At 41.9% G+C, this 27925-nt stretch overlaps 1 protein-coding gene across 7 annotated transcripts in view; it reads left to right on the top strand.

Moving 5' to 3' along the window:
* Positions 1-27925, top strand: part of LOC140715310 (cGMP-dependent protein kinase 1) — a 779820-nt gene that overhangs the window by 678532 nt on the left and 73363 nt on the right. For all 7 annotated transcript variants that reach the window (XM_073027324.1, XM_073027322.1, XM_073027323.1 and 4 more), the window contains one exon: positions 26204-26300. In XM_073027324.1, the coding sequence (XP_072883425.1) occupies positions 26204-26300 (97 nt within the window). The remainder of the gene's footprint in view (positions 1-26203; positions 26301-27925) is intronic.

Here is a 27925-nt window from a genome sequence, read left to right as displayed (position 1 = left end):
GCTATTAGGGAATGAGAAAGGGCAGGTTACAAAAGTTTGTGTTGGGGAACACTTTGTATCTGGTGATCACAATGCCATGTGAAAATGCAAGAAGGTAGGTCTGATCTGTGAGTTAATATTCTAGGTTGGAAAAAGGCCAGTTTTGGTGGTATCAGAAAGTATCTGACAAGTGTGGATTGGAAAGGCTGCTTTCTGGCAAAAATGTACTTGGTAGGTGTGAGGCAGTCAAAAGTGAAATTTTGAGACTACAAAGCTTGTATCTGTCTGTCAGAATAAAAGGTGAAGATAACAAGTGTAGGGAACCTAGGTTTTCAAGAGATATTGAGGCCCTGGTTAAGGAAAAGAAGGAGGTGCATAGCAAGTAAAGGTAGGTAGGAACAAATCAAGTGCTTCTTCTCCAACGCATCCATTGGCTTCTCCTTCTAGCCGAGTACCAGCTTCTCCTTAACCTGACCGACACCAACTTCTCCTTCTCTGACTCGTCCGCCGACTACTTCAACCACCCACCCCAGCCGGCAGCTCCAAACCACGAACAGATCACTGATGCAATAGGCCTGCTGTACCCATTGTACTTGGAGTACAGGATTATCTTATGATCATAAAAAAATACTTTTTAAAATGAAAAGTGCATCTTTGGTTAGCCCCAGGGCAGCCACTGCGTTCGAACGTGCCGCCATCTGTTCCACTGTTTAAGGAAGGCTCTAAACATAAACCAGGAAATTATAAGCCAGTGAGTCTGACATCAGTTGTGGGAAAATTACTAGAAGGTATTCTAAGGGACTCAATGCATAAGAATTTGGACTTACATGGACTGATTAAGGATAGTTAGTATGGCTTCATGCATAGAAGGTCATGTCTAACTAATGTTATAGAGATTTCCAAGGTAGTTACCAGGAAAGTGGATGGAAGGCACGGCAGGGAATGTTGTCTACATGGACTTTAGCAAAGGCATTTTACAAAGTCCCGCATGAGAGGTTGGTCAAGAAGGTTCAGTCGCTCTGCATTCAAGATGAGATAGTAAATTGGATTAGACCTTGTGTTTGTGGGAGAAGCCAGGGAGTGGTGGTAATAGGTTGTCACTTTGACTGGAGGCCTGTGATTAACAGAATAGCACAGGGATTGGTGCTGGGAACTCTGGAAGATAATGTGGTTAACTGGATCAGTAAATTTGCGGATGACACCAAGTCAATTGCAAGGTTTTGCACTTCATTTGCACCAAACAGGGTTGGTCTTACACAGTGAACAGTAGGGCACTGAGGAGTGTGGTAGAACAAAGAGATCTGGGAATACAGGTCCATAATCCATTGAAAATGGTGTCAAATGTAGGTAGGGTCGTAAAGAAAGGTTTTGGCACATCGACCTCTGTAAATCAATGTATTGAGCACAGGAGAAGGGATGTAATGTTGAAATTGTATAAGATGTTGGTGAGGCCTAATTTGGAGTATTGTGTGCAGTTTTGGTCATCTACCTACAAGAAAGATGTAGGAGGGAAGGGTTAAATTGATCTTCTAGTAGGTTAAAAGGGCCTGAACTGTGTGTAATATTCTATATAATTGGTAGCTGCTGTAACATTGCACTTTTCAGAAAATGCAAATGAGGCCAAATCTTTTCACATCTTCAGTGAAAAAGTTATTTTTCATTGGAAAAAGTTACAGCAATTGGAGTGGAAAACCATAAAATGTTTTGAAGTACAATACAAATAGGTTAGTCAGACTTTGTTTTCAATGCTTCCTTTGCATGCCACAGTTATTTCCTCTTCCTGTATTTCACCCCAACAGTAATTTATAAACTGTCGTAACAAGGTAGTGCAAATGATTCATTTCAAGAGGACTAGAATATAAAAGCAAGGATGTAATGTTGAGGCTTTATAATGCACTGGTGAGGCTTCACTTTGGGTATTGTGGGCAGTTTTGGACCTCTTATCTTAGAAAGGATGTGCTGACAGTGGAGAGGGTTTGAAGGAGGTTCACAAAAATGACTCCAGGATTGAACAACTTGTCATATGAAAAGCGTTTGATGACTCTGGGGCTGTATTCACTAGAATTCAGAAGAATGAGGAGCAACTTAGTTGGGACCTATCGAATGGTGAATAGCCTTGTTAGAGTGGATATGGAGAGGATATTTCCTGTGGTGGGAGAGTCCAAGACCAGAGGACGCAGTCTCAGAATAGAGAGGCATCCTTTTAAGACAGAGATAAGGAGGAATCTCTAGCCAGAGAAAGGTGTATCTTTGGAATGTGTTGCCACAGGTGGCTGTGGAGGCCAAGCCTTTACATGTATTTAAGGCAGATGTTGATAGATTCTTGATTGGTCAATGCATGAAGGGATACGGGGAGAAGGCAGGAGATTGGAGCTGAGAAGAAGAATGGGTCAGTCATGATGAAATGACAGAGCAGACTTAATGGGCCAAAGGATCTAATTATGATCTAATTCAGGTTGGAACTTCCTGGAATAAATGGAATGATAACTTCTATCTCACTTCCACAACAACTTGCTTTGAAATCCTCATAGAATATAGGACAGCCCGTCAGTCCACAATGCTGTGCCAAGTTTGATTAGAAGTCAAATGCCCATCTAAACTAATCTCTCTCCTGTCTACACAATTTCCATATCCTTTCATTTCCTGCGCATTCATATTCAATTAAGAGAGAGCCCTGTGAATGTCTCTGCCTTATTTGCCTCCACCACTACCCCTGACAGTAGATTCTAGGCACCCAGCTTCTGTGTAAATAACTTGTCCTGTCAATCTCCTTTGAATTTATCTCCTCTTCTTCAATGCATGCTCTCTGGTTTTACATATTTCAATCCTGGGATAAAGATACTGTCTATGTATTTCTCTGATCTATGTCTCTATCTGTGCCTCTCATAACTTCTATCATGTCTTCACTCAGCCTCCACTACTGCAATGGAAACAGCCCAAGTTTGTCCAGCCTCTCTTATAGGCAATGCTCTCCAATCCGGACAGCATCTGGTTAAACTCTGCTGCACCCTCTCCAAAGTCTCGACATTGTCCCTATAATGGGACAACCAGAACTGTATGTAATACTTCCAGTGCGGCCTAACTACAGTTTTATAAGCACACCAAATGCCTTCTTAACCATGCTATCAACCTATGTAGTCACTTACAAGGACCTCACGATCCTTCTGTTCACTCACACTGTTAAGGGTCTTGCCATTAGCAGTATACCATCCCTTTACTGCCACTTGTAGTACACCACCCAAAATGCACCACTTCACACTCCATCTGCCATTTCTCTTCCCATTCTTATAACCTTTGGCAAGTTTCTGTGATATCCACAAAAATACCATTCTTTATATCATCTGCAAAACTACAAACCCACCCATCTACATTTTCATCCGGGTCATTTACAAATGACACACACAGTTGAGGTCTAGTAAGAATCCCTGCAGAATTCCATCAGTCACAGACCTTCAGCAAGAATAATTCCAATCACCACAACTCCCTGCCTTCAATGCTAAGCCAATTCTGAAACCAAATGGACCAGTTCACTATGGGTCCCATGCATCTTAGTTTTCTGGATGAGTCTCCCATGAGGGACCTTGCCAACTGCCTTACTAAAATCAATGTAAACAACATCCACAGCTATACCTTCCTCTATCACCTTTGTCACCTCTTTGAAAAACTCAGTTAAGCTAGTTGCCCCAAACAACACCATGCTGACTGTTCCTTAATTAGGCCATGGTTTTCCAAATGCTCATAAATCCTATCTCTGAGAATCCTGTCCAGTAACTTCCTCAACACTAATGTGTTACTTGCTGGTCTGTAGTTTCCAAGATAATCCCTATATCCCTTCCTAAATAACGGAACGACCTTAAACGCCTGCCAGTCATCCAAGATCTCACTTGTGGCTAGAGTGGACAGAAATATATTGCTCAAGGCCCCAGCAATCTCCTCTTTTGCCTCGCTCAATAACCTGGGGACTTATTCACCATAATATTCTCTAAGAGACCAAATACTAAATCCTTTTTTCAATCTCAAGGTCAGCACAATACGTACTGACCTCCTTATTCTACACATCCGTCTCCTTGGTAAATACTGTTGGATGTTTGTTTGTTTTCTGATTCTTGGAGTTCTTTTGGGAGTCTGGAATGACGAGCAGTCTTAATTCCAAGATTTCAGTTTATTTTAAAGTACAAACAACCATACAAATACTAAGCAAACTCAATAAAGAGCTGAGAAACGATGCTAAGGGCTTTAAGACAAAGAAATAAAAAAGAAGCCAAGAATCCAAGATGCAGCGTCTGAAAGCCCCAGCACATTTATAGATGAGAAGTTCCTTTGATAGGAATAATGTAGGCGAAAAGACTACATAATTAAAACAATTACTTCACGTGGGTAATGTGTTAATACTTAGCCAATGAATATTGAGAACGTTGACAAGCGATTAGTTTAGCTGCTATACTGCTTTTGGCCAGTGAATACACGAGTTTATTAAAAAGTACAAATCTTATAAAAAATATAATTTAAAAAGCAGTGGTTTCCAACAGTCTTCCCTTTTGATTCTATAAGTGACTCTGGCAGAATCACATCTGAAAATTCAGAGTAATCACTTTTAAACAAACACAAAAATGTAGATTATGATAGAAATGTCCAATAATTATATTTGTGCTTGTTGAAGTCTTCCTGCAATACTTGTCTTCATCTGAAGTCACTTTAGCTCGCTTTTAGTGACTGGTGTGTTTCCACTTAATTTTACTGTCTACCTTAACTGCTGAATTAGTAACTAACAGTATCTGGTAAGGACCTTATCACAGAGCTCTCAGGGGTTCCTTGTGTGGTTTCCCGACCAGAACCCATTCAAAGTGTGTCCTCTTTCCGATGGACCACTCCAAACAGCTGAAAGCTGTTGAGAAGCAGCCAGAACGGCTTGTGTTAGTTCTACACAATGATCAACTAAACTATCTGACATAACATGTCTATCAGCCTCTCTGAGATCAAGACTCCCGGTAATGACACAAGTTGCCCTGTCACCAGTTCAAATGGACTCAATTTTGTTTTCTTGTTTAGATTGCCCTGATGCTGTGTAAGAGAAAAGGAAGAGCTGAATGCTATGGTACGCCTTTCTCGTGATACTTAATCAGCCATTGTTTGATGATGCCGTTTGTTCTTTCAATTTGACCAGATGGCTCTGGAGGACGTGGACATTGAAAAGATCATTCAATGTTCATCATTCGACATAATTCTTGACAATCACTTCCAGCGAAATGTGTTCCTTGTCAATGTGGGATGGCTTCCACCCATCTTGAAAATTTGTCCACTAATACTAACACATCTGAATATCCTTGGTGCGCAAAAAAATGGACCTGGTGGGGCAGGAGTACTGAGTTGAGGTAACTTCTCCCTTAATCCAGGATCATTTTCTGGCAAGTCATACATCTCTTAACTGTTTGTCAAGCTTACATCCTGAGCTTTGGATTCATCCACCACCGTGAGAATCTTGACCATCCTTTGCACTTCAATGTGGCCCAAGGGGTGTTCAGCAGTGCCAGATATGGAAGCAGCTCAACTGGAGCGACCAGTTTGTGACTAGTGCCATATCTCCATACTCCATCATTGTTTAATAACCCATCATTTTCCACTCGGTACCACTTTTCTTCATTTGAACGCTGATCTTGCATCTCTTGAATATCTTTCATATTTGTCTATAACACAGTGTTTAACTTGGTTTCAGTTATTGGGTTTTTTTCCATTTCTTTGATTTTCTTTATTCCTTCTGGTGCTGCCTTCTTTACAGTTTCATCTGCAAATGCATTTCCACGGCTTTCCATTGTGGGTATTTTAGAGTGACTTACATTTTAATACTGTAACTCCTGATGGTAGTTGCATGACTTCCATAAGTTCTTGTACTGATTCACCATTGTTGATGGAGTTCCACAGCTGTAAGAAATCCTCATCGGGGCGATTGATAAGTTCGTGGACTAAGGTAGAAGGATGAGTTGCTAACTTCAGACTTTCTAAGTAATCACTCACAGAGTTGAACTGTGTGTGCATGTAACGAGAGCTGTATAACTCATCTCCTTCTACCTTAGGCCACGAACATCAATCACCCCAATGAGTTATTAACTTCAAACTTTCTGCATAATTACTCAAAGAGTTGAACTGCATGTGCATGTAATGAGAGCTGTATAACTCATCTCCTTCTACCTTAGGCCACAAACTTATCAATCAACCCTGCTGTGGACACTTTCTGGAGGTCCAAGATCCGTATGCTCCACGACCGCTGGACTAAGTGTGTAAATGTAGGAGGGGACTATGTTGCAAAACAAATGAGCTAGGTTTTCTAAAATTGACTCCTTCTACCTTAGGCCATGAACTTATCAATCACCCCTCGTATATTCTTAATTTGTTGAAGTTCAGCCAAAGTTTTTAAGCTTTTTTGAGGATGTGGAACCTCTGTGGGCTATTTATCAATTTTTTCTGGATCTGGTGATTGTTGACAAACCTCCTGTTTCCTTTCATACTCTCCATTATCAGTCTTGCGTGTTTTCACTCTTAGTTTTCACTGGGGCAAGTCTTGCCATGGCTGCCAGACCAGTAATCTAATTAGTCATTATCACGTAAGCCACTAGAGGTCTCTGTTGAGTTAGTATAACTTCGCAGTTCCCTTTCAATGATGTACTGAAGATAGTTATTCTTGGACAATTAAGGAACGGAGGAATGTCTTACCTCCCAGCTGCATGCTTAAAAGTCCCTTTGTTAGTCCATTTTTTTCTTCAAGTAATTGCTCTGAGTTTAGCCACCAAATTGTTGGATCTCTGTATTTTCTGATCCCTGAGATTCTCCTAGGAGGCAGGAATGATAAGCAGTCTGAATTCAGAGATTTCAGTTTATTTTAGAGTACAAACGTACGAATACAGGCATCCCAGCTTTACAAATGTTCACTTTACGCCACTTCGCTTTTACAAAAGACCTACATTAGTAACCTGTTTTCGCATTACAAAGAGGATTTTCGCTTTTACGAAAATGTTTCCCATATAAATTAATGGTTCTTCGCTTTACGCCATTTCGGCTTAAGAAAGATTTCATAGGAACACTGTACCTCTGTAAAGAGGGGGACACCTGGTACTGAGCAAATTAATTTAGGAGCTGAGAAATGATGCAAAGGGGTGCAAGACAAAGGAATAAAGAAGAAGTCAAGATTGCATCCCTGAAAAATCTATCACTTTTATAGATCAGGTAAGAAATTCCATGGATAGGAATAAACAAGCTAATAGACTGCATAATTAAAATGATTACATTACATGGGTAATGTACTAAATCTTAGCCAATAAGAAAAGGAGAAAGGTAATAAACTGTTAGTTTAGCTGCTATACAACTTCCTGCCAGTGAGTGTGAAAAATACTTGAGTTTGTTAAAAAGTACAAACCTTATAAAAAAAAGTATAATTTAAAAAGCAGTGGTTTCCAACAACACAGATGCACAGTAAACATTTACAACCTTGCACACATTCTCTGGCTCCAAGCACAAGTCCTCTTCTTTATCCATGAGTCATCGTACCATCTCCATAATAATCCTCTTGCTCTTGGTGTATGTGTAGAATGCCTTGAGATTTTTTTAAATCCTAGTTCCTAAGGACTTTCCATGGCCCCTCTTGGCTCTTCTGATTCCCTTCTTGAGCTCTTTACTGGCTCCTTTATAATCATCAAGGGCACTGTTTGATTTTAGTTTTCTAAACCTAACATTTGCTTCTTTTGTTCTCCTGCATTAAATTTACCACTGCTCTCAATCTCCAAGTTTCTCTTACCTTGCCATCCTTGTCCTTTTTTCTTACTGGAAGTTTACCCTTTTCAGTGGGTCTTTAAATACCCTCCACATGTCAGCTGTGGACTTGTCCAAGCCAACTGACTCCAATTCACTCTCCGTTGCTCCTGCCTGAAATTCTCAAAATATGCTCTGTTCCAATTTAATACTCTCCTGCAGAGTCCATACATATTGCTACCTTAAAGCTAAAGGAGTTGTGATCACTGTTCCTTAAATGTTCTTTCCCTGAAAGTTTATTCATCTGGCCAGGCTAATTACCCAACACCAAGTCCATTGTAGCACCTCCCCTTATAGGACTATCTGCATTTCAGTTAAAAAAAAACCCTCTTGGAAGCGCCTATCAAATTGTGCTGCATGTATACCTCTTGCACTACAGAGGTCCCAGTTTATATTATGGAAGTTGAAGTCAATCACGACATCCCCTTTGTTTTTACACTTTTATCTAATCTGCCTGCATATCTGTACCTCAACGCCCCAGTTGCTATTGGACAATCTGTACTATAATCACATCAGAATGTTTGAAACTTTCTAACTGTTGAGTTCTACCCATATAGACTCAGCCAATGAGCCCTCCATTTTGTCCTCTCTGAGTGTGGCAATGATATTGACCCTGATTAAGAGCACAACTCTCACTCCCATCTTTTTACCTCCTCTATCCTTTCTAAAACATGAAAACCTTGGATCATAAACTCTCTATATCTATCTGTCTGTTACGGCCAAGACATTATAGTTCCATGTACTGGTCCATGCTCTTAAGTTCATCACCCTGTCTCATAATGCTGTTAGCATTAAAATTATGATACTTCAACTTGTCTGTCCCATTGTGTCTGTTACCTTGCTCTTCTCTGTTCTTATTGCTCATGACATCTACCTTCCTCTCAATCCCTCTGCTTTCTAACCTGGTACTCTGGCTCCCATCTCTTTTTACAATCCTTTGGTGAAATGCACCAAGATGTTTTACAGAAATACTACCAATCAAAATTTTAACACCAAGCCACAGAAGGCTTAAGTGCATATATACATTGCTGCTAATGGTGAAATTAAACAAAAAAGAAAAGCCAGAAAAACTAAATTAAATGGAGCATAATGGTTATGGAGGATCGATGAGAAGAGGGAAGTTACAAAGTCACTTTCAACACTGTCATATTGGGAAATATAAAGCCTTGTGAGAATAGTTCAGTCTATATTTGGAGTCAGTGTTAGGCTATTGTATCGCCTCTCTCTGTCAGTGTCATGGTTGTGTTTTGTCAGATGATTTTAAAGCTCTTCGAATAATATTCGAAATTCCCTGGTTATTTGAGGCATCGATCTTTATTTTGTATCTTTGATTTAAGGTTGTTCTTCATGTTCGATGTTAGGGTACCAGGTATAGCAGTTAAGAGACTCTGACATGACTGTTCTATTCCACCTTTTAGAATGCCATGTTGAGCCACGTGCCGGACTTCCCTTCACTCACTTAACAGCCAGCTGATCTGGATGACAATCTTCCTCATGCTTTTCAATACATGTCGCTCTGGCTATTGTAGCATCATACTACCAGTAGGAGTCACTTACCGTATACAATGTACTAAGCTTAAACATCTGATGCTTGGTTAAAAGAAATTCTCTGGTTTTGATTTGCAAGTGTACAATACCAGTCACATTGATCACCATCATTGTACCTTCTTAATGGTACAATACTGCAGGGCATTTGTTGTTGTCAGAGCTCCTTTCTTTATCTTAACTCACAATCTCTCAGGTATGAAGCTCGCTGTTGCCTTGGGTCAAAGTTTATTCATCTCCAGTCATATCATTCAAACTTGCTTAACTCAAGCTCATTCTGGACGCTCCTTTTTGCAACGAGCACTGGTGCTGGTTTCTCTGATGGATCTCCTTCACTGCTTGCTACTGTAAGACAGGAATCAATGTGGTGAGGAAATCAGCAGGTATTCTCAGAACATTGAGATCTGTTTTTATCCACAGGATGATCTGCTTCTTCCTGATACACTTGCCATTTACTGTTACTATGCTTCTTCTGACTGAATGGATTCTTACATTGAATCACTTTTTCTTTGACCCTACCCGTAAAATATAAGTAAGAAGTGAGTTTGGGATTCTTTATGGATGCTAACAATGCCTACACTTCATGGGTTTTGTGGAATAATATTTGTTCCAATCCTACTTGTGTAAGCCACCTTACCTCTTGTATGTGAGTTAGTGGCTTCACTGGAGTCACCCAAGCTGGAAGATTTCATTAAGTTTGCTTCTTGTTTAATTTTTATTTACCTTTCATAGTGTCCATATATACTCTTCCTGCTGTCATTATTTTAGGTCATAGGCTCTTGACTAATGCACACTGCAAGTCCTCTGACTCCATTAGATATATTGACTAAAATTCCACCCAGCCCATTTTCTTTACAAGTTCTATTTCATTCTTCTCGTTTATTTTTCCACTTCTATTTAACTTGCCGACACACCAGTACTTCCAGCAGGTCTCCCTTTATTTTCAGCAAAGACTGCATTCCATTTGATGCATTTTGCAGCCATTTCTGTAACATTGCCTGCTCCTTTGCACACTTGCTCATTTCCTTCCTTCCCAAGGTTCTCCTCATTGTCTCCTCCTACGTACCAATCTGTGTAATGCCATATTCCCACACAATGCTACAGCCTAACACCACATTTCCTCCCATTTCACAATGTTACTTCAATAACCCGAGGCAACTCCTCAAACCTTCCCATGCTTTAAACAATGGAATGCCTTGTACAGCATTCTTGCCGATGAAATTAAGTCCAACTCAGGCTACAAATCAATTCCAATTTTACAGATGTCTGTAAGTTGATTTTGTCTATAATTCCAAAAATACACAAAAATCATGGTAACCATACCTCCACAGTGTTATAATGAATATCATCAAAAACACATGACTGATATGAAAAAAAACAATTATTAAAAGAGGAGAGAGAGAGAGAAAACTAGTTTGGCCATTGGTCGGAACAAGTGTACGTCCATACATCAGACTTTTGAATTTACTATTACTATAGGAGCTGGATTGTGTTTAGGGGTGTTCATAGGTTGGGTGTTTGTAACCTGGCAATAACCTGTAACTGTAATCACACTGTTTCAATTTAGTGCATTGTATTTACAGTTTACGATGCACAGACCAAATGCAAATTCAACAAAAGTTTGGCTTAGCTTCAGTCAATGACTGTGACCGCAAACTCCCACTCCCTTATCATTTTAATTCTCCATTTCATTTGGGTTCTAGATGTTCTCTCAGCCCACTAAAGATGCCCCTCCCAATCCAATCTCTTTTTTGCCTCACTGCCCCATTGGCCTACCCATTTCTCATCCCCATACCACTCCTCTCATCCCCACTTGCACTTCCCTTCTTCATAATCCTTCTCTGACCTCTCCATTTTGTCACCCCCACTCCAACCTCCTCATCCTGATGACTCTGTCTTCAGGCTCTCATATTGTTCCAACTAAGCACGTTAAACCTTGACGAATAGCATCTCATTCAGCTGGAAAACACCTTTTTATTGGACAGCGCCTATTTCTATATTTCTTTTTACAACATAGAAGGAAATGACTTAACCCTCGAGCCTATGTCAACTCAAAGGATTATCCCATTCTTTCGCATCCAACTACCCATCTACGCAAAGGGGTAGTTTCCAGAGCCCGTCTAGTCAACTGACTGGCACATCTCTGGGATGGGGGAGGAAACTAGAGCACTCAGAATAAACCTATGGTCGCAGGGGCATTGTGCAAACTGCAAGAGCTCAGGATTAAAAGTCGGAACTGTGAGACAGCAGCTCTGCTAACTGTACCACTGTAATGATTTATTGTTAGTTTATGGCCTACCTTCTGGCATTCCATTTGGCTAGCACCATCCTTCGTTTTGTTGCTTAATCACATGTGCTTTACAGCCTTTGATTTACCCTTTATTCCATTCTTCCCCTCCCTAGCTTTGCTGCATCTTAAAACCTGCTACAATTCTAATCCATCAGTTAATTTCAGAGGTCATCAACTTGAATGGTATCTCTGTTTCTCTCTCCACAGATGCTGCCTGACCTGCTGAATATTTGCAACATGTTCTGTCTGTATTCCACCATTGTTGTTTGATAATAACTGAATCTGTAGAATACCTTGGTGGTGAACGTGCATCTTGTCCTCTTGTCCCTCTGAAACTTCTGTTCCTCTGAGTCTATTCTGTCCTTGTAAACTGTGGTTCGTCTTTCAGCTTCTTGTACCCCATTGAAGAACTGCCTTTACTCCTCATCATGATCATACTGTCAAGCCCTCAATAAACCCACTATTATAAACGTTATTGAGCAGGCTACTGTGTGGCATGCTCCACTTCACGAGGACAAGACATTTCCAAGCTGACCTTGGTAATAGAGTAACTGCACCACCTTCACACCAGTTTACCTGATACATCTGGTGAGATGTATGATGATAGTGTCTCACAAGTCACCGGTTGGAATACACCGCCTTGACTTCAGCAGCCCTTCACAAAACAGGCGGTACTGTTCATTGTTTGCAGTCCACACGTGCTGGCCAGTCCTCCTCTCTTGAGCTGGTCTTGGGAGGTCAGCAACTGGCCAAAATTGGTGGTGAGTGAGGCTGCGGGATACTAATGGAAGAGAGGGGCTTTGAAGCCCAGTATTTGAAGTTTGCACATAAAACACTGGATGAACTCAGTAGCTCAGGCAGCATCTATGAAAAGGAATAAAGAGTCGGTGTTTCGGGCCAAGGTATAATTGGTGCCTGAACTGTTGAGTTCCTCCGGCATTTTGTATGTGTTACTCTGCAGATTTGGAGTTTGCAGATAGTGCTAGGACTGGCATATTACTGTGGAGGGATCAGTGGTGGAGCTGGTTGGCTGAAGACTGGGAGATCGTTTTGGGTGAAGGGATTCACAAGTCAGGAAACTATCTGGGAGGGCTCTGTAGAGAAGGAAAGCAGATTGTCAGACTGCTGGAGCTGCTGGTTGTGGTGGGGAGAAGCTGCAGGGTCAGGCTAGTTGTGAAGTCAGGGAGTTTATATGGTTATGTTGCATGCTGGAGGATCTCCCTGTACTTTGGCCATTGGTGCGGGGTGAATTGCATCACTGAGTCCTCTGGCCCACCCTCCTAACTGTAAGTACGGCACAGTAGTTTTAAGACCACATTGTTATGGGATTTGACAGCAATGAATATTTGAGAATAAGCACACCAGGACAATGTGGTCCACATTCCCTTCAAAAAGGAGCTTTGCACAGAGTGTGCTATCATCCCATTTGACCCTGATGCAGAACTTGTTTTGACTTGCAAGGCGGACAATGGGAAGTGCCAATTAGAATTCTCTGAGTGATGCTTCGCTCTGAAAATTAAATTTTCCATTGCATAACAATATAACAAAAAAGAGTGCTAATGGAAACTTCAGACTTGCGTCTCCAATAAAGAAGGTGAATTAAATTTTTCTGAGCAATCTTCACTTGGATGTTTAGACTAAGTTCTTCTAAGAAGTACAGGAATAGGAAAAGGCATTCCACTGCTGAACAAGTCCCCGCCCCCCCCCCTTTAATGAGATAGCAGTAATGTATAGATATAATGGTCTTGCCTAATGAATATTTATCAAGTTTCATCTGGAAAATGTCAATTAACAGTCATCAACAGATACACTTAGAAGTGAGTCCAAGTTTCCATTATCCTTTCAAACAGGAAATGTTACCTATTAGCATCTTTGCACAAATTAATTCCAGTTTTAAAGTTTTCCTGTTTCCTCTAGATCCGACCCTACAATGGAAATCATTTCTTAATTGATTCAAATAAATTCTTTAAATACTTAAAGTGATCTCAATCAGATTAAAAATGTTTAAGCCATGTGTCAGTTGATTTAATGTGCCAGAAACAAACATATTTATGATTTTCTTGGCCATTTTATATTGGCCTCTCCTAACCATCTGATCTTTTCGTTAAAAATTCAAGTGCAGATTTGAAGCACTCAGTCTCTCAAGCCTGAACCATTCAATAAGATATGGTTGATGTTACATTCCCAACAAACTACAGTAACTTTCCACCCTCTTGTTTACAAAAAAAAATCACTTTGCTTCTGCATGAAAAACAAAGAATATGTTTCCACTGCAGTTTGGTGTAGATAGCTCCAAGAATTCATGTCCCTCTGAGAGAAAGTTAATCACCCTATCTCTGTCCTACTAGCAGAGCATTAATTTTTAAAAAGGCTCCTATTTAAAGAATTCTCCTACAGGAGAAAATGTTTTCTACACCTCCCCTGACTTTGCCCTTCATAAGCTTGGATGTTTCAATCAAGTCCCCTCACGTTCTTCTATACTCCATTAGATACAAGGCTGGTCAGCCCAGCTTATCCTCTGCAATTGCTCTTAAAGCTTCCTCTTTTCACCTTAAACTTATGCGCTTTTGATTTTGATGCCTCAATCAGGGAAAATTACACTGACTGTCCACTCTATCCCTACCTCTATCAGGCCACTCCTCATCTTTCTTTGCTCCAGGAAAAATAAGCTCAGAGTACCCAATCTCTCCCCATAATTAGTCCTCCGCACAGACACCATCCAACCTAATGCCGCAATTTCCTGTCCCAGTGCTTCTTACACTTCAAGCTCCAGCCATCTCTCTATGTTACATACCAAGCCAAAATTATCTTCGTCACTTTACTCTTGACTGGGCGAACTCTGACACAGGCTGCTGCTAACTGGGACAATAAAACAACCATTTGCAATAAATATAAAGGTTTTACCATTGAGGTGCACCAGGTTTTCAACCATTCAGGAAGTGGATAGGAGACAGTGGATCGGATACGTCAGCTATCTCAAGCCTCATGGTTGTTGCTGGATTACTCAGTGGAATTCAGCACCCTAGGGATGGAGTGCACTGGAAAGTGGAAGTGTTTGAGGAAGGGCCATTACTGTCATGGCCTCTTGGAGTGCACGGAAGACAAGCTCCACCTGAGAGATGCCAACCTACTTCAACAGCCACATCATTCTGGCTCTCTGAATTGACAAGCATCTTATGGAACGACCTTCCAGATCATCAGCCAGACTCCCAGTTCCGTTCCCAGAATCATTTCAGGCTGCAGGACCCTCGTCATCAGGTAGTTAGTTAACCTCCCCCAGGAGTATGAGCATTGGTGGAGAATCAACTTGTACACTTACTGCGGAGCTACAGATCACCTACGTACCAAATGCCCAGTGCATCCGGGAAAGTGGCACCACCAGGTAGAGTCGAGGGAACTTCTATCTGGTAAGCTCCACCCAGTCTCTCGTTGCAGCACCATAGCCCAACTCACTCTCTCTGTGTTCCTCCACACCCTGATGGCTCTACGCACACAGGAGACTCTGGTGGATTCCTGTGCAGCAAGCAACTTTCTGGACAAGAACCTGTACCTGCAGCTTGGACTCCCTACCAAACCTTTCTCTCATGCCTTCTGCATCATGGCCATTGACAGATGTCCATTGGGGGCTGGGAGGGATGGTCAGAGTGTGCACACAGCCTGTGCACATGAACATCAGGGAGCACCACGAGTCCATCCAATTCCTCTATCCTGACTCATCCAACACATCTCTTATCTTGGTTCTCCACTCACGACTGGCACCGCGCCTGGTCTTCTGATTCACTGCTGAGTTGGGGATCCACCTTCTGGACCATCTGCGTGCAACCTCAGTTGACTTTGGAGGTGGAGTAACCTCTCGACCTTACCAAACACCCACAAGAAGACCACGACTTAGCCATCGCCTTCAGTAAAAGGGAAGTTAGCAGCCTGTTGCCTCACAAACCACAAAACTATGTGATTGACCTCCTCCCCAGCACCAACCTCCCCCCAAGGTCATGTGTTCTCCCTCCAGCAAACTGACACCCAAGCCATGAATGATTACATTGCCAAAGGCTGCAGCAGGGCTTGATTCCACTGTTCCAGGCCCCAGCCAGTGCAGGATTCTTTCTTGTCAAGAGGAAAGATGGGAGTCTTCATCCCTGTATTGACTATTGTGAACTCAACAAAATCATAATTGAGAACAGCTACCCTCTCCCCTTGTTGGATAGCGCATTTGAAGCACTCCCTGGAGCCCAGATCTTCACCAGTTTGGATCTATGGAGCGCGTACAACCTGATCCTCATCTGCCAGGGGGATGAGTGGAAGCCGGCATTCATAACACCCACTGGCCACTACAAATACTTGGTGATGCCTTTCAGACTTTCTAACAGTCCAGCCGTTTCCCAAGCCTTCATTCACGAGATCCTCTGAGACATGCTACTCAGGTACGTATTCGTCTACCTCAGTGGCATCCTCATCTTCCCCAAGGACTCCCAAGACCCTGTTTGTCACATCTGTTCAGCGTATCCTTGAAAACCAACTTCATTGCAAGATAGAGAAATGCCACTTCCACACCCCAAGTCATTTCCTTTCTGGGTTACATCCTTCCACCTTAAGATATAACCATGAACCCAGAAATAGTGTGTGCTGTTGTTGAATGGCTCTGACCATGCTCCCTCAGAGCTCTTGGATCTCTCTAACTTCCATGGCTGTTTCATCAGGAGATCGACTCTCAGTCATCATTCCATCTTCCAAGATCCTTGCCCCAATCATCTGGAACCTTGAGAAGAGGATCTGTCAAGCCCTACAGCGTGAGCCTGCTCCAGCCGATACCTGTTTGTACGTGCAGTCCCCATGTACTCTGAAGCACTCCAGTGGGCTCATTCCTCACCTCTCTCTGGTCATCCAGATGCACGATGGTCTCTGGATTTTCTGCGAAGCCTTTCTGGTGGCCCACTATGATTGCCGTCCCAATTCCTCCAACCAGCACCCCTCGGCGCTCTTGCTGATCCCTCAATGACCATGGCCCCACATCACCATGGATTTCATCATGGACTTGCCACCTTCCAATGGGCCAGGGTGATCATGACAATGATGGAACAGTTCTCCAAAGCAGTCCACTCTCCCCAAGCCTCCGTCAGCCACTAAGATGGCAGACCTGGTTCTCCAACATGTTCTCCATGGCTTCCCCCAGACATTGTGTCAGACTGGGGTCCTCACTTCATCTCATGCTTCTGGCAAGCCCTTTTCTCCCTCCTCCACACCTCAGTGAGTTTGTCCTCTGGCTATTGTCTGCAGACCAATGTGGACAGTCAGAAAGAGCAATCAGTAAGTGGAGAAGTTTCTGCAATGGTTTGACACCTCTAACCCTTCCAAATGGAATAAGTATCTTCCCTGGGCCGAACTATCCCACAATCTACACACTACCCTGGCCACAAGTATGTCACCCTTTGAAGTGCTTCATGACTACCAACCATTGCTGTTCACTATGGAGGAGCCAACAGTTGAGGTCCTGTCTGCCAGTGCCTTGGTTCGCCAATGCCAGAATGCTCGGAAGAGGGCAGGGAAGGCCATTCTAACTGCCAGCTATGCCTATTTCCGTCAGGCCAACCGCCGTCGGCACTGAGGCAGACTAATCATGCCTGGGATGATAGAGATGGTATATATATTTATCTGGATAGGCAGGGTCTGATTAGGAACAGTCAACATGGATTTGTGTGTGGAAGGCCATGTTTGACAAACCTTACTGAATTTTTTGAAGAGGTTACTAGGTGGTCTGGCTGTCCACCCCAGACCTGCCCCTGCGCAATAACTCATGCAAACTCCCACCCCAGCTCACTGATCCCTTTAAGATTGCCCATTGCATCAAACTAGTCACTTAATGTCTCCGGCTGTTACCGTCCATCAGGATCACACCTACCTTCCACGTGTACTGCCTGAAGCCCGCTGCCCATGAACGACTCAGCCCGCCTGGGCCTGCACCTCCCAAGGATGGTGGAAGGTGATCCAGTGTACACAGTTCACCAGTTAATAGATTCACATTGTCCTGGACAGGGAGTTCAGTATCTGGTTGGCTGGGTAGGGTACGGCCCAGAGGAGTGGACTTGGGTGACATCCACTTTCATTTTGGATCCATCGCTCATTGAAGAGTTCCAGCTCACCTATCCAGATATCCCTGTCCCGTTGGGTGCTGGCCATAGTGGGGGCGGGGGTTGGTCTTACCAGGCCTGCACCAGCAGGCACCTTCCAGTCTCCACCCAGCTGACAGCAGTCATTTCCAAATCATCACCTGCAGCCTAAACCCAGTTCACATCCATAATCCTTGTTCACTCCTGCGAACTAGCCAGACCCAAACAAGTTGCTCCAAGCCTTCAGTTACTTTGTCATGTTAAGTATCTGCTCCCTCTTATTTTGTGGCCCCTTGTGGCTTGCTATTTTGCAGTTTATTAGTAAAATATTGTGTACTGCCAAATCATCTTCACTGCTCTGCTTTTGGGTCAAGCCTCCTCTACATTTCCTGACATGTGCAACTGTGGGATGTGGGAGGATCAACCAAACATTACAGGAATGGAGCCCTTTCTCATTTATAAATATTGCAGACTAGGCGGGGAGAGCTGCTCTGATCCTTATGTTATTTCAGGCTTTCACTCACTTAAGCTGACTGGCTTCTTCAGTGGTGAATTCACTGTTCATCCCTTCTCCTGAAAACAAGACAGTGTTGAAATCTCTGGCAGTGTCCTGCCAGGATCGTGAATGTGGAGGTTCAAGGTTGAGGATACTTTGACACCTTTTGGAAGGCATGGTCTTCTGGCCCAGTAGGCATATTTCTTGTTCCAACCTCCTGCCAGCACCATAAGAACACAATCCTCAGGAGTGTAGGAGAATGCGAGGACATCTTCTAGAAGTATACAAGATTAAGAGGGGTAAAGTTAGGGTGAATTCCTGCAGCCGTTTTCACCTCAGGCTGGATGAGACTAGAACTAGAGGTCACATGTTCTGGGTGAAAGATGAAATATTTAAGGGGAACTTCTTCATTCAGAGTGTATGTGAGTGTGAAACAAGCTAGCAGCTGAAGTGGTAGATGCGGGTTCAATTGTAACATTTAAAGACAGTGGTTCGCCAAGTGGATGATATTACCCCTCCCCTCCCCAGGGAAGTGAGAGTTCCTAAGGGGGCTATAAAGATAAGGGACTGGTGGGCACTTGGTAGCAAGGGAGGCAGCTGAGGGATTACGGGCTTAATTTAAGATGATGAATTATAAGCATTTCATCCTTGGTGTCGTATAATTCATCACAAAATCACCTCATCTCTTCCTATTTAACTGTTACCTTAGGTTTTGGTCAAAGTGCATTAGAGTTACTGAAAAACAATGTGACACTTCTGTATTTGGCATATTATGAGAGATCTGGACTAAAGAAATTGTGATTTCCAAGTCCAGCCCACGTATTATTGCCATTCACTACTGTGGTACAGTGTTAGCTAGTATGATACCCATACTGTAATTACTGCAGTGACGCAAATCCTGTGAATTAGGGTATGGCGTTCATTGGGGTAAAGTCAGTTCAGCACTGAGGAGAGTAAAGTCTCATGGAATAGAGAGCTGAACACCAGTTTGTCCCTCACTTCGATGTCTTAATCTTTTCAATTTGGCTCAGTGCTTAACTCAGCTAAACATTGGTTCATTTTTGGCTCTCAGGCCCGGAAACTCCAATCCAGTCCAAAGTTTCAACCTTGCCTGAAGTCCTCTCCAGCAATGGCCACGATGGCCATACCTACATTCTTGAGAATCCAGTTAGTTGAATCCTTCAGGATACTACCAAAACACCAGGTCATTCAGATGGTTCAAAAGCACAACTCCCAAAGGGAAATTACAGGCTGCAGATTGCAGTGACCATAGTCTAGAGAAAGTATATTGAGTAGAATAGTTAGTAGTTTTGTTAGTTCAGAAATGGAAGACACTTAAAGACAAAACAGTCATGTTTTGTGTGTTTCATACAACGTTTAATTGCTCATTGCTAAATCTGTGAAGCCCCTTACAAGTGGAGAAGAACTGCCAACTGTATGAGAGGTTCTGAGTACGATTTTCCATAGGTCACTGGACCAAATAATTAAAGCAATTCTGCTCAGTGACAACTCTGTTCAAAGATGAATAGATGAAATGTCTGAGAATGTGGAAGACACATTGTGCAACAAACAGAGTTTGCTCTGCAGTTGGATGAGTCAACTTTGCCATGCAACAAATCTTTGCTTCTTGGTTATGTTTGCTTCATATAAGTTGAAAGCATGGTTCAAGAGTATTATTTGCAAGGGGACCAGAAACTGATTTGAGGAGGAAGTCAATAATTTGGGTTGTTCAGCAATTTTTTAAAGAGAAAAACATTCCGCTCATCAATATCCGTGCTTGTGCAATAGATGGGGTACCATCAATGACAGGATGTCACCATGGGTTATTACTTTATTGAAAAAGGCTCTACCTAACATACTCTAAAAAAAATTTAAGTGATTGGCTACCCAAGTCATTAAATACTGTTATCACATTATCACAGCAGTAAATAAACTCAAGTTCCATGCTCTCAATTCTTGACTATTTCGAGAACTTTATATGGAGAATGATGAACAGTTTGAACGTTTGCTGCTGCACAGATGTCTCTCAAAAGGAAACTGCCTGAGACGCTTTTACGTGCTTTTGTAACTGTGATAAAACTATTTGAAGACTTGAAAGCTTCATTAAGTAATCCACTCAAGAATATTAGGAATGACATTGCTTATTTGTCAGAATTATTCACAAAGTTCAATTAAATCAATCTTCAATTGCAAGGAAATTATGTGAATTTTATCAAAGTCAGTTCAATCGTCTCCATATTTCTGTCTAAGTTAATCCTACGTATTTAAATGCAACATTGGTCATTGCGACATTTTCCAATTTCTGAGCCTCTCTGAGTGGAAAGAGAAAGAAAGAATACCAGAAGATGATCTTCCAATATGCTGTTCCCACTTGGGTGAGCTGCATAAAGACGTGTCAAAGGGGCTGCAGCATCTTCTCTCCATCCACATTCTAGATTGGGTAATAAATCAATTCCTGAACACTTGTAATGAGGAATTAACAGGAAGGATGGAGGAAGAACTGATCAAGGTTAAAAAAACAACATATCAAGACTTGTGGCTGCAGAAGGAAATCCCTGGACGCTATCCTGCACTGTGGTAAAGATCAATGTGTCCTATATTACCTTTCCAACATAATTAGTGGAGCGTGGTTTCACTGCAGCCTTTCATAGCAATGAAGCAGATTGCAAAATACTGAACGTGAGGATCTGAAGTTCCTTCTGAGTAACATTCAGCCTGATGTTGAGAAGCTGATATCACTGCACCAAGCCTATCCACCTCACTGAAAGGCAAAAAAGCAATGAAGTAGTCAATAGTTGGACTACTAATATATGCTGTAATATTGTTGATGAATATTGTTCTTGTTGCAATTAAATAAAGAAATAATTTTATTTGTAGCTTTAAATAGATTTGAATATTTTTGTAATTATTTGTCACTGCTTTGAATTTGCAGTTCCTATTCTCCTTGGCTGTGCATTATTCAAAATTCTTTATAGTTATTATGTAGAGGCCAGAAAGGGAGAGGTGGGTGCTGAGAATGTAGACAGGGAGCCAAGGGGGCAGACACCCAAAGAAGTCTGGGAAGCACTGGTTTAAGTTAAGTTTGAATAAGTATATGGATGAGAGAGCTATGGGGTCTATGGTCTAGGTGCAGGGTAGATGGGACTAGACAGAAAAACAGGTGAGTACAGACTAGATGGGCTGAAGTGCCAGTTTCTGAGTTACAACTCTATGAATCCTCAGACAGTTATAAATCTTAGATGTTCAGGTTACAAAGCTACCTTCTTATCCTAGGGTGGAAGCTTCTAAGAGCTGTATCGATCACCTGTCACTCACTTATTTGCAACTGTAGATGACTCAACTTCTAGTGCTGACATTTCTTCTTTTTATTTTTTATTTATTGAGATACAGCACTGAACAGGGCCTTCTGGCCCTTTGAGCCATATCGTCCAACAACCCCCGATTTAACTCTAGCCTAAACATGGGACAATTTGCAATGACCAATTAACCATCTTGGGACTATGGGAGGAACCACCTGAAGGAAAACATGTGCTCACAGCGAGCACGTACCAACTCCTTTACAGGCATCAGCGGGAATTGAACCCAGGTCACTAGTACTATAAAGCATTGTGCTAACCACTACAACACTGTGCTATCCCAGCCTGTTCCTCCCCTGGATGCCACAGTGTGACTGTGTGAGCATCACCACTCTGGCAGAGGTCTGCCAACTGCAGATTGTATATAAGTGTCCCATGTTGATTGATTGTGAGAATGTGGCAGTTTCATAGCATGGTGAATCGACTGGGCCTCCTACACGAGGAAGGTTCTGTCTTCGCTCGGGTTTTCAAGTATGTATATGCTTTCATGTAGCCAGACCCAGTTCGTAACTCCTGCATTGTAGGTTGCCCAGTGTGTACCGTTACCGACATGACTCAGTAAATATGTTTAATTCTACTCCTTTGTTGTCAGTCTTGCTCCGTGCATATGTAACAATAGGTTGCTCCAAAGTGCTAAAGTTGATAAAGTTAGAACATAGTCTTTTGAAACTTACTACAAACCATCAGAACTCCTGTGAGGAAAGGTCTCAGCCGGAAGCATGGACAGTCTATTCATTTCCATAGATGCTGCCAGACCTGCTGAGTTCCTGCAGCACTTTGTGTGTGTTGTCCTGTGGAAAAAAGAGCTTTGTCCAGTTTTGTCCAAGGCAACAGATATGTAGTTTCAGTATTACCGAATTAGGTGCCACCTTCTCAGCTCCACTCCAGTTCCACTGTGCTTCTGCCACAGCTTCAATTTGAAGTCTCAACGAACTCATGAAATTGCTGTGCCTGGAGTTAAACTAGAAGATTGCAAACACACACACTCTTAATGAATGGTGACTATTTTTATTCTGGCAGCCCAACTCCCCTGAGGAGGTTTCTAGTCCACTGCCTGATGCACTCAAGCTAAATCCGGACATTGTTGGACTTGTGTCAGGTTTCTGCCCTTCTGATTTGTGCACATTTAACTCTCTTTATTCATAAAGTTTTAAAATTCCTTCATGATTCTGAGGAGCAACTAAGAATAAGGCAAGTTCCAGGAAGGCACTGGAGTTATCAGTCAATGAGGGAGAAGAGAAGCTATTGCAAGTGTTTTTTTTGTGTTGTCTATAACTGGGAAGATAGAAATAGATCCTGGAAAATGTGACACCAGCAATCCGAAAGATGTTATATGGAAATGTTAGGCTCAACCACGTTAAGTGCAATGTTGAGATAGGGAAGGATACGAAAAGTGATTTTATTATGTTTAAAGTCACATTTGTGACTTTCATTGTTTAGGCAGCATGTCATGGCAGGGATTCAAACTTAGTGTTATCAGTAAGTTAAGTGTAGATTTATGAATTGACAGCATATCAATAACTTTGAGAGGAAGACAAATGTTGAAACTGGGGCAGTTGTTAATTAGGAAGGGGGATAAAGATGGTAAGTTTAAAGTGGAATAAACTGGTACATAGGCAGCAGATAATATGCCACTCAGCAACATGAAGAGCAGCAACAGAAATTGGCAATTTGGTGCAAATAAGATTGGGGAATGGAGGAGGTGTGTTCATCTAGGATATAAGGAGAGTATTAGAGACTGGAAGAAGACACCAATTCATGGCTAGGGCTGGTAGATGTCTCAAAGAAACTTGGCCCAGTGGGATAGGGAAGAGATGAACACAGGTAAATCTTAGTGATGCTTGAGGTGAGTGATAAGGATGCAAGGGAGAGGTGATCAAGATAGTTTCAAAGGAAAATACAGAAGCTTGTCTAGCAGTTTTGGATGAGGAGGGCAGGAACAGGAGCAATGGGCTTGCATTTACATAGCACTTTTCATAACCTTCAGATCTGCCAAAACATCTACAGCCAAGAATGTATTTTTGTCTTTGTTGCCACTGAACATTGAAAATATGGAATCCATTTTGTGCCCATTAGATATCCATGTACGACAGTGAGATAAATGACCAGATTATCTACCTTCATCATTTTATTCAAGGTGCAAATATTGTTAAGAACACTGGGAAGAAAAACACTGCTCTTTAAATAACATGACAGGATCTTTTGTGTCAAGTAGAGAGTGAGTAAGTTCACATTATTACTGTATGAAGCACATTCCACCCAGATAGTTAAGTTAAGGTTAAAGTCTGTCCCAAGCCGTATAGCCTTATCAGTCTGTCCCAAGCCTTATGCCAGTTTCCGTGGCATGAAGCAACTGAGAGTACGAGACTTCCCCCCCCCAGATAGGACGCCAATCGATCGCGAGGTTAACCCCCAGCATTTTGCCGGTACCCATTTTCAGCTGGGTGGACTGGAGCAGTGTGTGGTTAAGTGCCTTGCTCAAGACTGCCTCAGCTGGGGCTTGAACTCACAACCTTCAGATTGCAAGTCCAACGCCTTAACCACTTGGCCACATGCCACATTATTCCACCCAGTACTGTCCTGTAATTGTCCAGTGTGTATTAATCTGTCCAGCAATTTATTAAGGTCATTAATTAATATCATTGTAGAAAGGCATGGTCCAGCACAATATTAGACACTGAGGCCATAAGATATAGGAACAGAATTAGTCCATTTGGCCCATCGGGTCTGCTCCACCATTTCATCATGGCCAATCCATTTTCCTCTCAACCCCAATCTCCTGCCTTCTCCCCATATCCCTTCATGCCCTGACTAATCAAGAATCTATGAACCTCTGCCTTAAAAAGATCCAGTGACTTGGCCTCCACAGCCACCCGTGGCAATGCTTTCCACAGATTCACTACTCTCTGGCTAAAGAAATTCCTCCTCATCTCCATTCTAAATACACATCCCTCTATTCTGAGGCAGTGCCCTCAGGTCTTAGACTCCTCCACCATAGGAGCCATTCTCTCCACATCCACCCTTTCGACCTCATCGAGTCACTAGTCTTCCAAGTCATGAAGTTCCCATCATTGTGATGGTCAAGCTCTCAAAAGATTCAAAATGAGTGTAGGCCATAAAAAAACATTATCCATAAATATAATATCAAGGTATTGCTTTTTCATCATGATGATGTTTATTTCCAGATAGTTTAGTGCCCGTCTCATAATTGAACTGGACACTTCTTTGTGACCCTAGTGTGATTTCAGGGTCAAGGTATTCAGGACAACATTACTCTCCATGTAATCCTCTTTTTGAAGCATTGTGGGGGAATTTGGACCACATTGTCCTGGAGGCATCTGTTGTTGGGAAGTGCCAGGAGAACATGGACTTTCCAGTGTAACTCCAGGCTGGGATACTGGTATTGTATGAAGATTATTTACCTGCATTTTTAGGGAATTCTTTACACCCTCAAGATACCCAACATCTAGTCTCCCTTATATGTGATCAGTTCTGATCTCAACCACCCTTTCAAATCCAATCACCCTTAACATGTGACTTTTCCAACAAATCTCCTCAGTCCCAAATAGTAACTGCTGGCATTCTGTTCCTGATTTTACCCCCATATTGTTATTACCCCATTTTGTACACCTGAATGGGTGTGCTCAAATTTCTGGATGTGTGTTCAGCCAATTGTATTCTGCTTATCATGAAGAATTGCCACATTAAGATAACGGCAGAATATGAATAAAACAAAATCTCTGTGTTCAAAGTGGGAGAAGCAAATAAGGCTCTCACGTTGAATTACCTCATAGAGTTGGCTAAAGGCCAATTATGAGATCATGTGGCCAACTTTTTTTTTTAGCTGCCAGTTGCCCATCCAGAGTGCATATCATCAAATTTTTCTTCACATACCAGGGCATACCACATGTTGCTAATTTTGGATCTGCATGCAGGCTAGTGGATCTATGAGGGACTCTCACACGCTTCTGTGTTTTTTCTCAGACTGTATCATCTTTGGCTGTGTTTCAGAATTGTCTTTTATATACTTCAACAACTGGCAGTGTGATCTTAAATATACATGAGCAAGACTCAAATACTTCATTAAATCGGTAACAACTACGTAAGCCCCAGAGCGAATCCCTTTGTGGGATTTGCTACGAAGTGTTTCCCTATAGAAAACAGGATGTGATTTCTATTTGGAGATTTTTATGGACTTGCTATTTCTGAACCCTCCCATCTGGAGAATCTTTGCCAACTGCACACGAGATTGTTTGGGAGATAACACAGATAATGAGATACGGAAACCTAAAACACCTTATTATCCTTGCCCTGAAAGATTGCTGATTAAAATCAGTAACAAAAGAAAAAGAAAAGCTTCAGCAGAATGTGCTTAGCTGGAATTATTTCTAGCATCTTCCAATATTATTGTTTCTAACTTGATGCACATGGAGAAGCTACAAAATCTCAACATTTTTATTTTGGATTTTTGGGACCAGAACACATTCAATTTATTCAACAAAGTCTAGGCCTCCTCTGAAGGATTCTTTGCCAGCAGATTGTTCTCAAGGTTTTACCATCCTGTGGTAATGCTGCAAAATTGTCGTTTTATCACAACTAAGAGCTTTCCATTTTTCCATGTGATAAAATCTAGATATGAAGCTGAGTCTGCCTTCTTCTCAAATCTGAAGCTATGTGATTTCAATATCATCGACACGCTGGGAGTTGGAGGATTTGGAAGAGTTGAACTGGTAAGTACATTTTTCTTTCAAATGTGTGTCTCTTAGTCTAAGCGGTGAAAGATGCTACATTTATGAAACACCTTTTATGACGTCTGATGCCCCTAAACATTCTTTATCTGTAAATCTATAGTTATTCTGGAGTGCAATCTTGGGGATATAAAGAGTGAAGTATAGTATAACATCATTGCTTGAAGTAAGGGCTGTCATTTCTGGGCTTCTAAATGTAATATTATATGAAATTTCCTCTAAATTAGAGATTATGTCAGCACCAAATATGTATTTTCTTTAGGTAGAATGTCCATTAATGCTGTTATCTCAAACCTTACCACTTCCCAGAAATGCTCAGAGTGTGAACATTTATGGATTTTATTAATGAAGTGACAATGTTATTTTTGCTTCCTGAGTCCCTATTAAAGGGATATCAGTAGGAAACATACAAATACATTAAGGTATTTGTCATGTTAATGCTGACCTGAGGCTTTGACCGGAACCAGAAGACTGGAGTGTACTATGGAAGTATTTACAGTGACGGTCCAGGGTCTAAATGAGCTGGGAATGAAGTTACGCTAATCATCAGGAGAATGCCTGTGAAAACAATTGCAGACTTTATCAATATAAGTTAGGGCCTGTAAGTGGAAGGTTTGAGGTGTTGCAAAAAATTAAATGCAGAAATATGAGTTATTCATCAACTCTGTTATAAGTGGACATGGAGAGGATGCTTCTAATAATGGGAGAGTCCTGGGCCAGGGGCACAGCCTCAGAATACAAGGATATCCATTTAGAATCAGAGATGAGGGGGAATTTGTTTAGCCGGTGAATGGTGAATGTGCGGAATTCATTGCCACAGATAGCTGTGGAAGCCAAGTCATTGAGTATACTTAAAGCAGAGGTTGATAGGTTTTAGATTTCTGAGGGCATCAAAGGTTATGAGGAGAAGGTCAGGAGAATTAGTTGAGAGAAGAATAATACAGCCATGATCGAATGATGGGGCAGACTCAATGGGCCAAATGGTTTAATTCTGGTCAAATGTCTTATGGGCTTATGGACATTTGGGAATGAAATGCAGAAACTGCAGGAGAGGCCGTTCCAGGTAGGTTGTGAGCCAAGCAAGACTTCCAACATCCAGTACAGTGTGAGATGTCAGCTTGGTACAGTGTGTATGAAGACAGAGTCACAGAGCTGATCAGAGACATGGTAATAACTCTATGTTATCTTCTGGGACTGGACCTGCATCCACAGAGTAACATCCGCTCTTAATGAGGCAATGTGAAGGTCAGCCAGAGGGCAGTTCACTGTACAAGGAAGTAGCAGATGCTCTAATCATCTTTCCACATATAGTGTGGCACGGGCAATGGAGGCCCAGTTTTCCGAAATGCCCAGCATTCCCAAAGGATCCACTGCATTGATCTTACCATTCACATACAGTATCTACAAAAATATTCCTTCCTTTTTATTCCATTATAGATGCAGATCATAATGACACAATGCATCATGTTACTTGTATTTTTGAAACTGTACTAACCACATGCATATTTTCCATTTATACCTATCTTTATGAAGAGTGAAAATATCATGCTTAGAATGTATGTTCTCCAAATTGAACGCTTTAAAGTGATTGCAATGAAAAACAGATG

The sequence above is a fragment of the Hemitrygon akajei genome, chromosome 23 (assembly GCF_048418815.1).
Source record: "Hemitrygon akajei chromosome 23, sHemAka1.3, whole genome shotgun sequence".
In the NCBI taxonomy this organism is placed as follows: domain Eukaryota; kingdom Metazoa; phylum Chordata; class Chondrichthyes; order Myliobatiformes; family Dasyatidae; genus Hemitrygon; species Hemitrygon akajei.
This window is presented reverse-complemented; position numbering and strand designations above follow the sequence as displayed.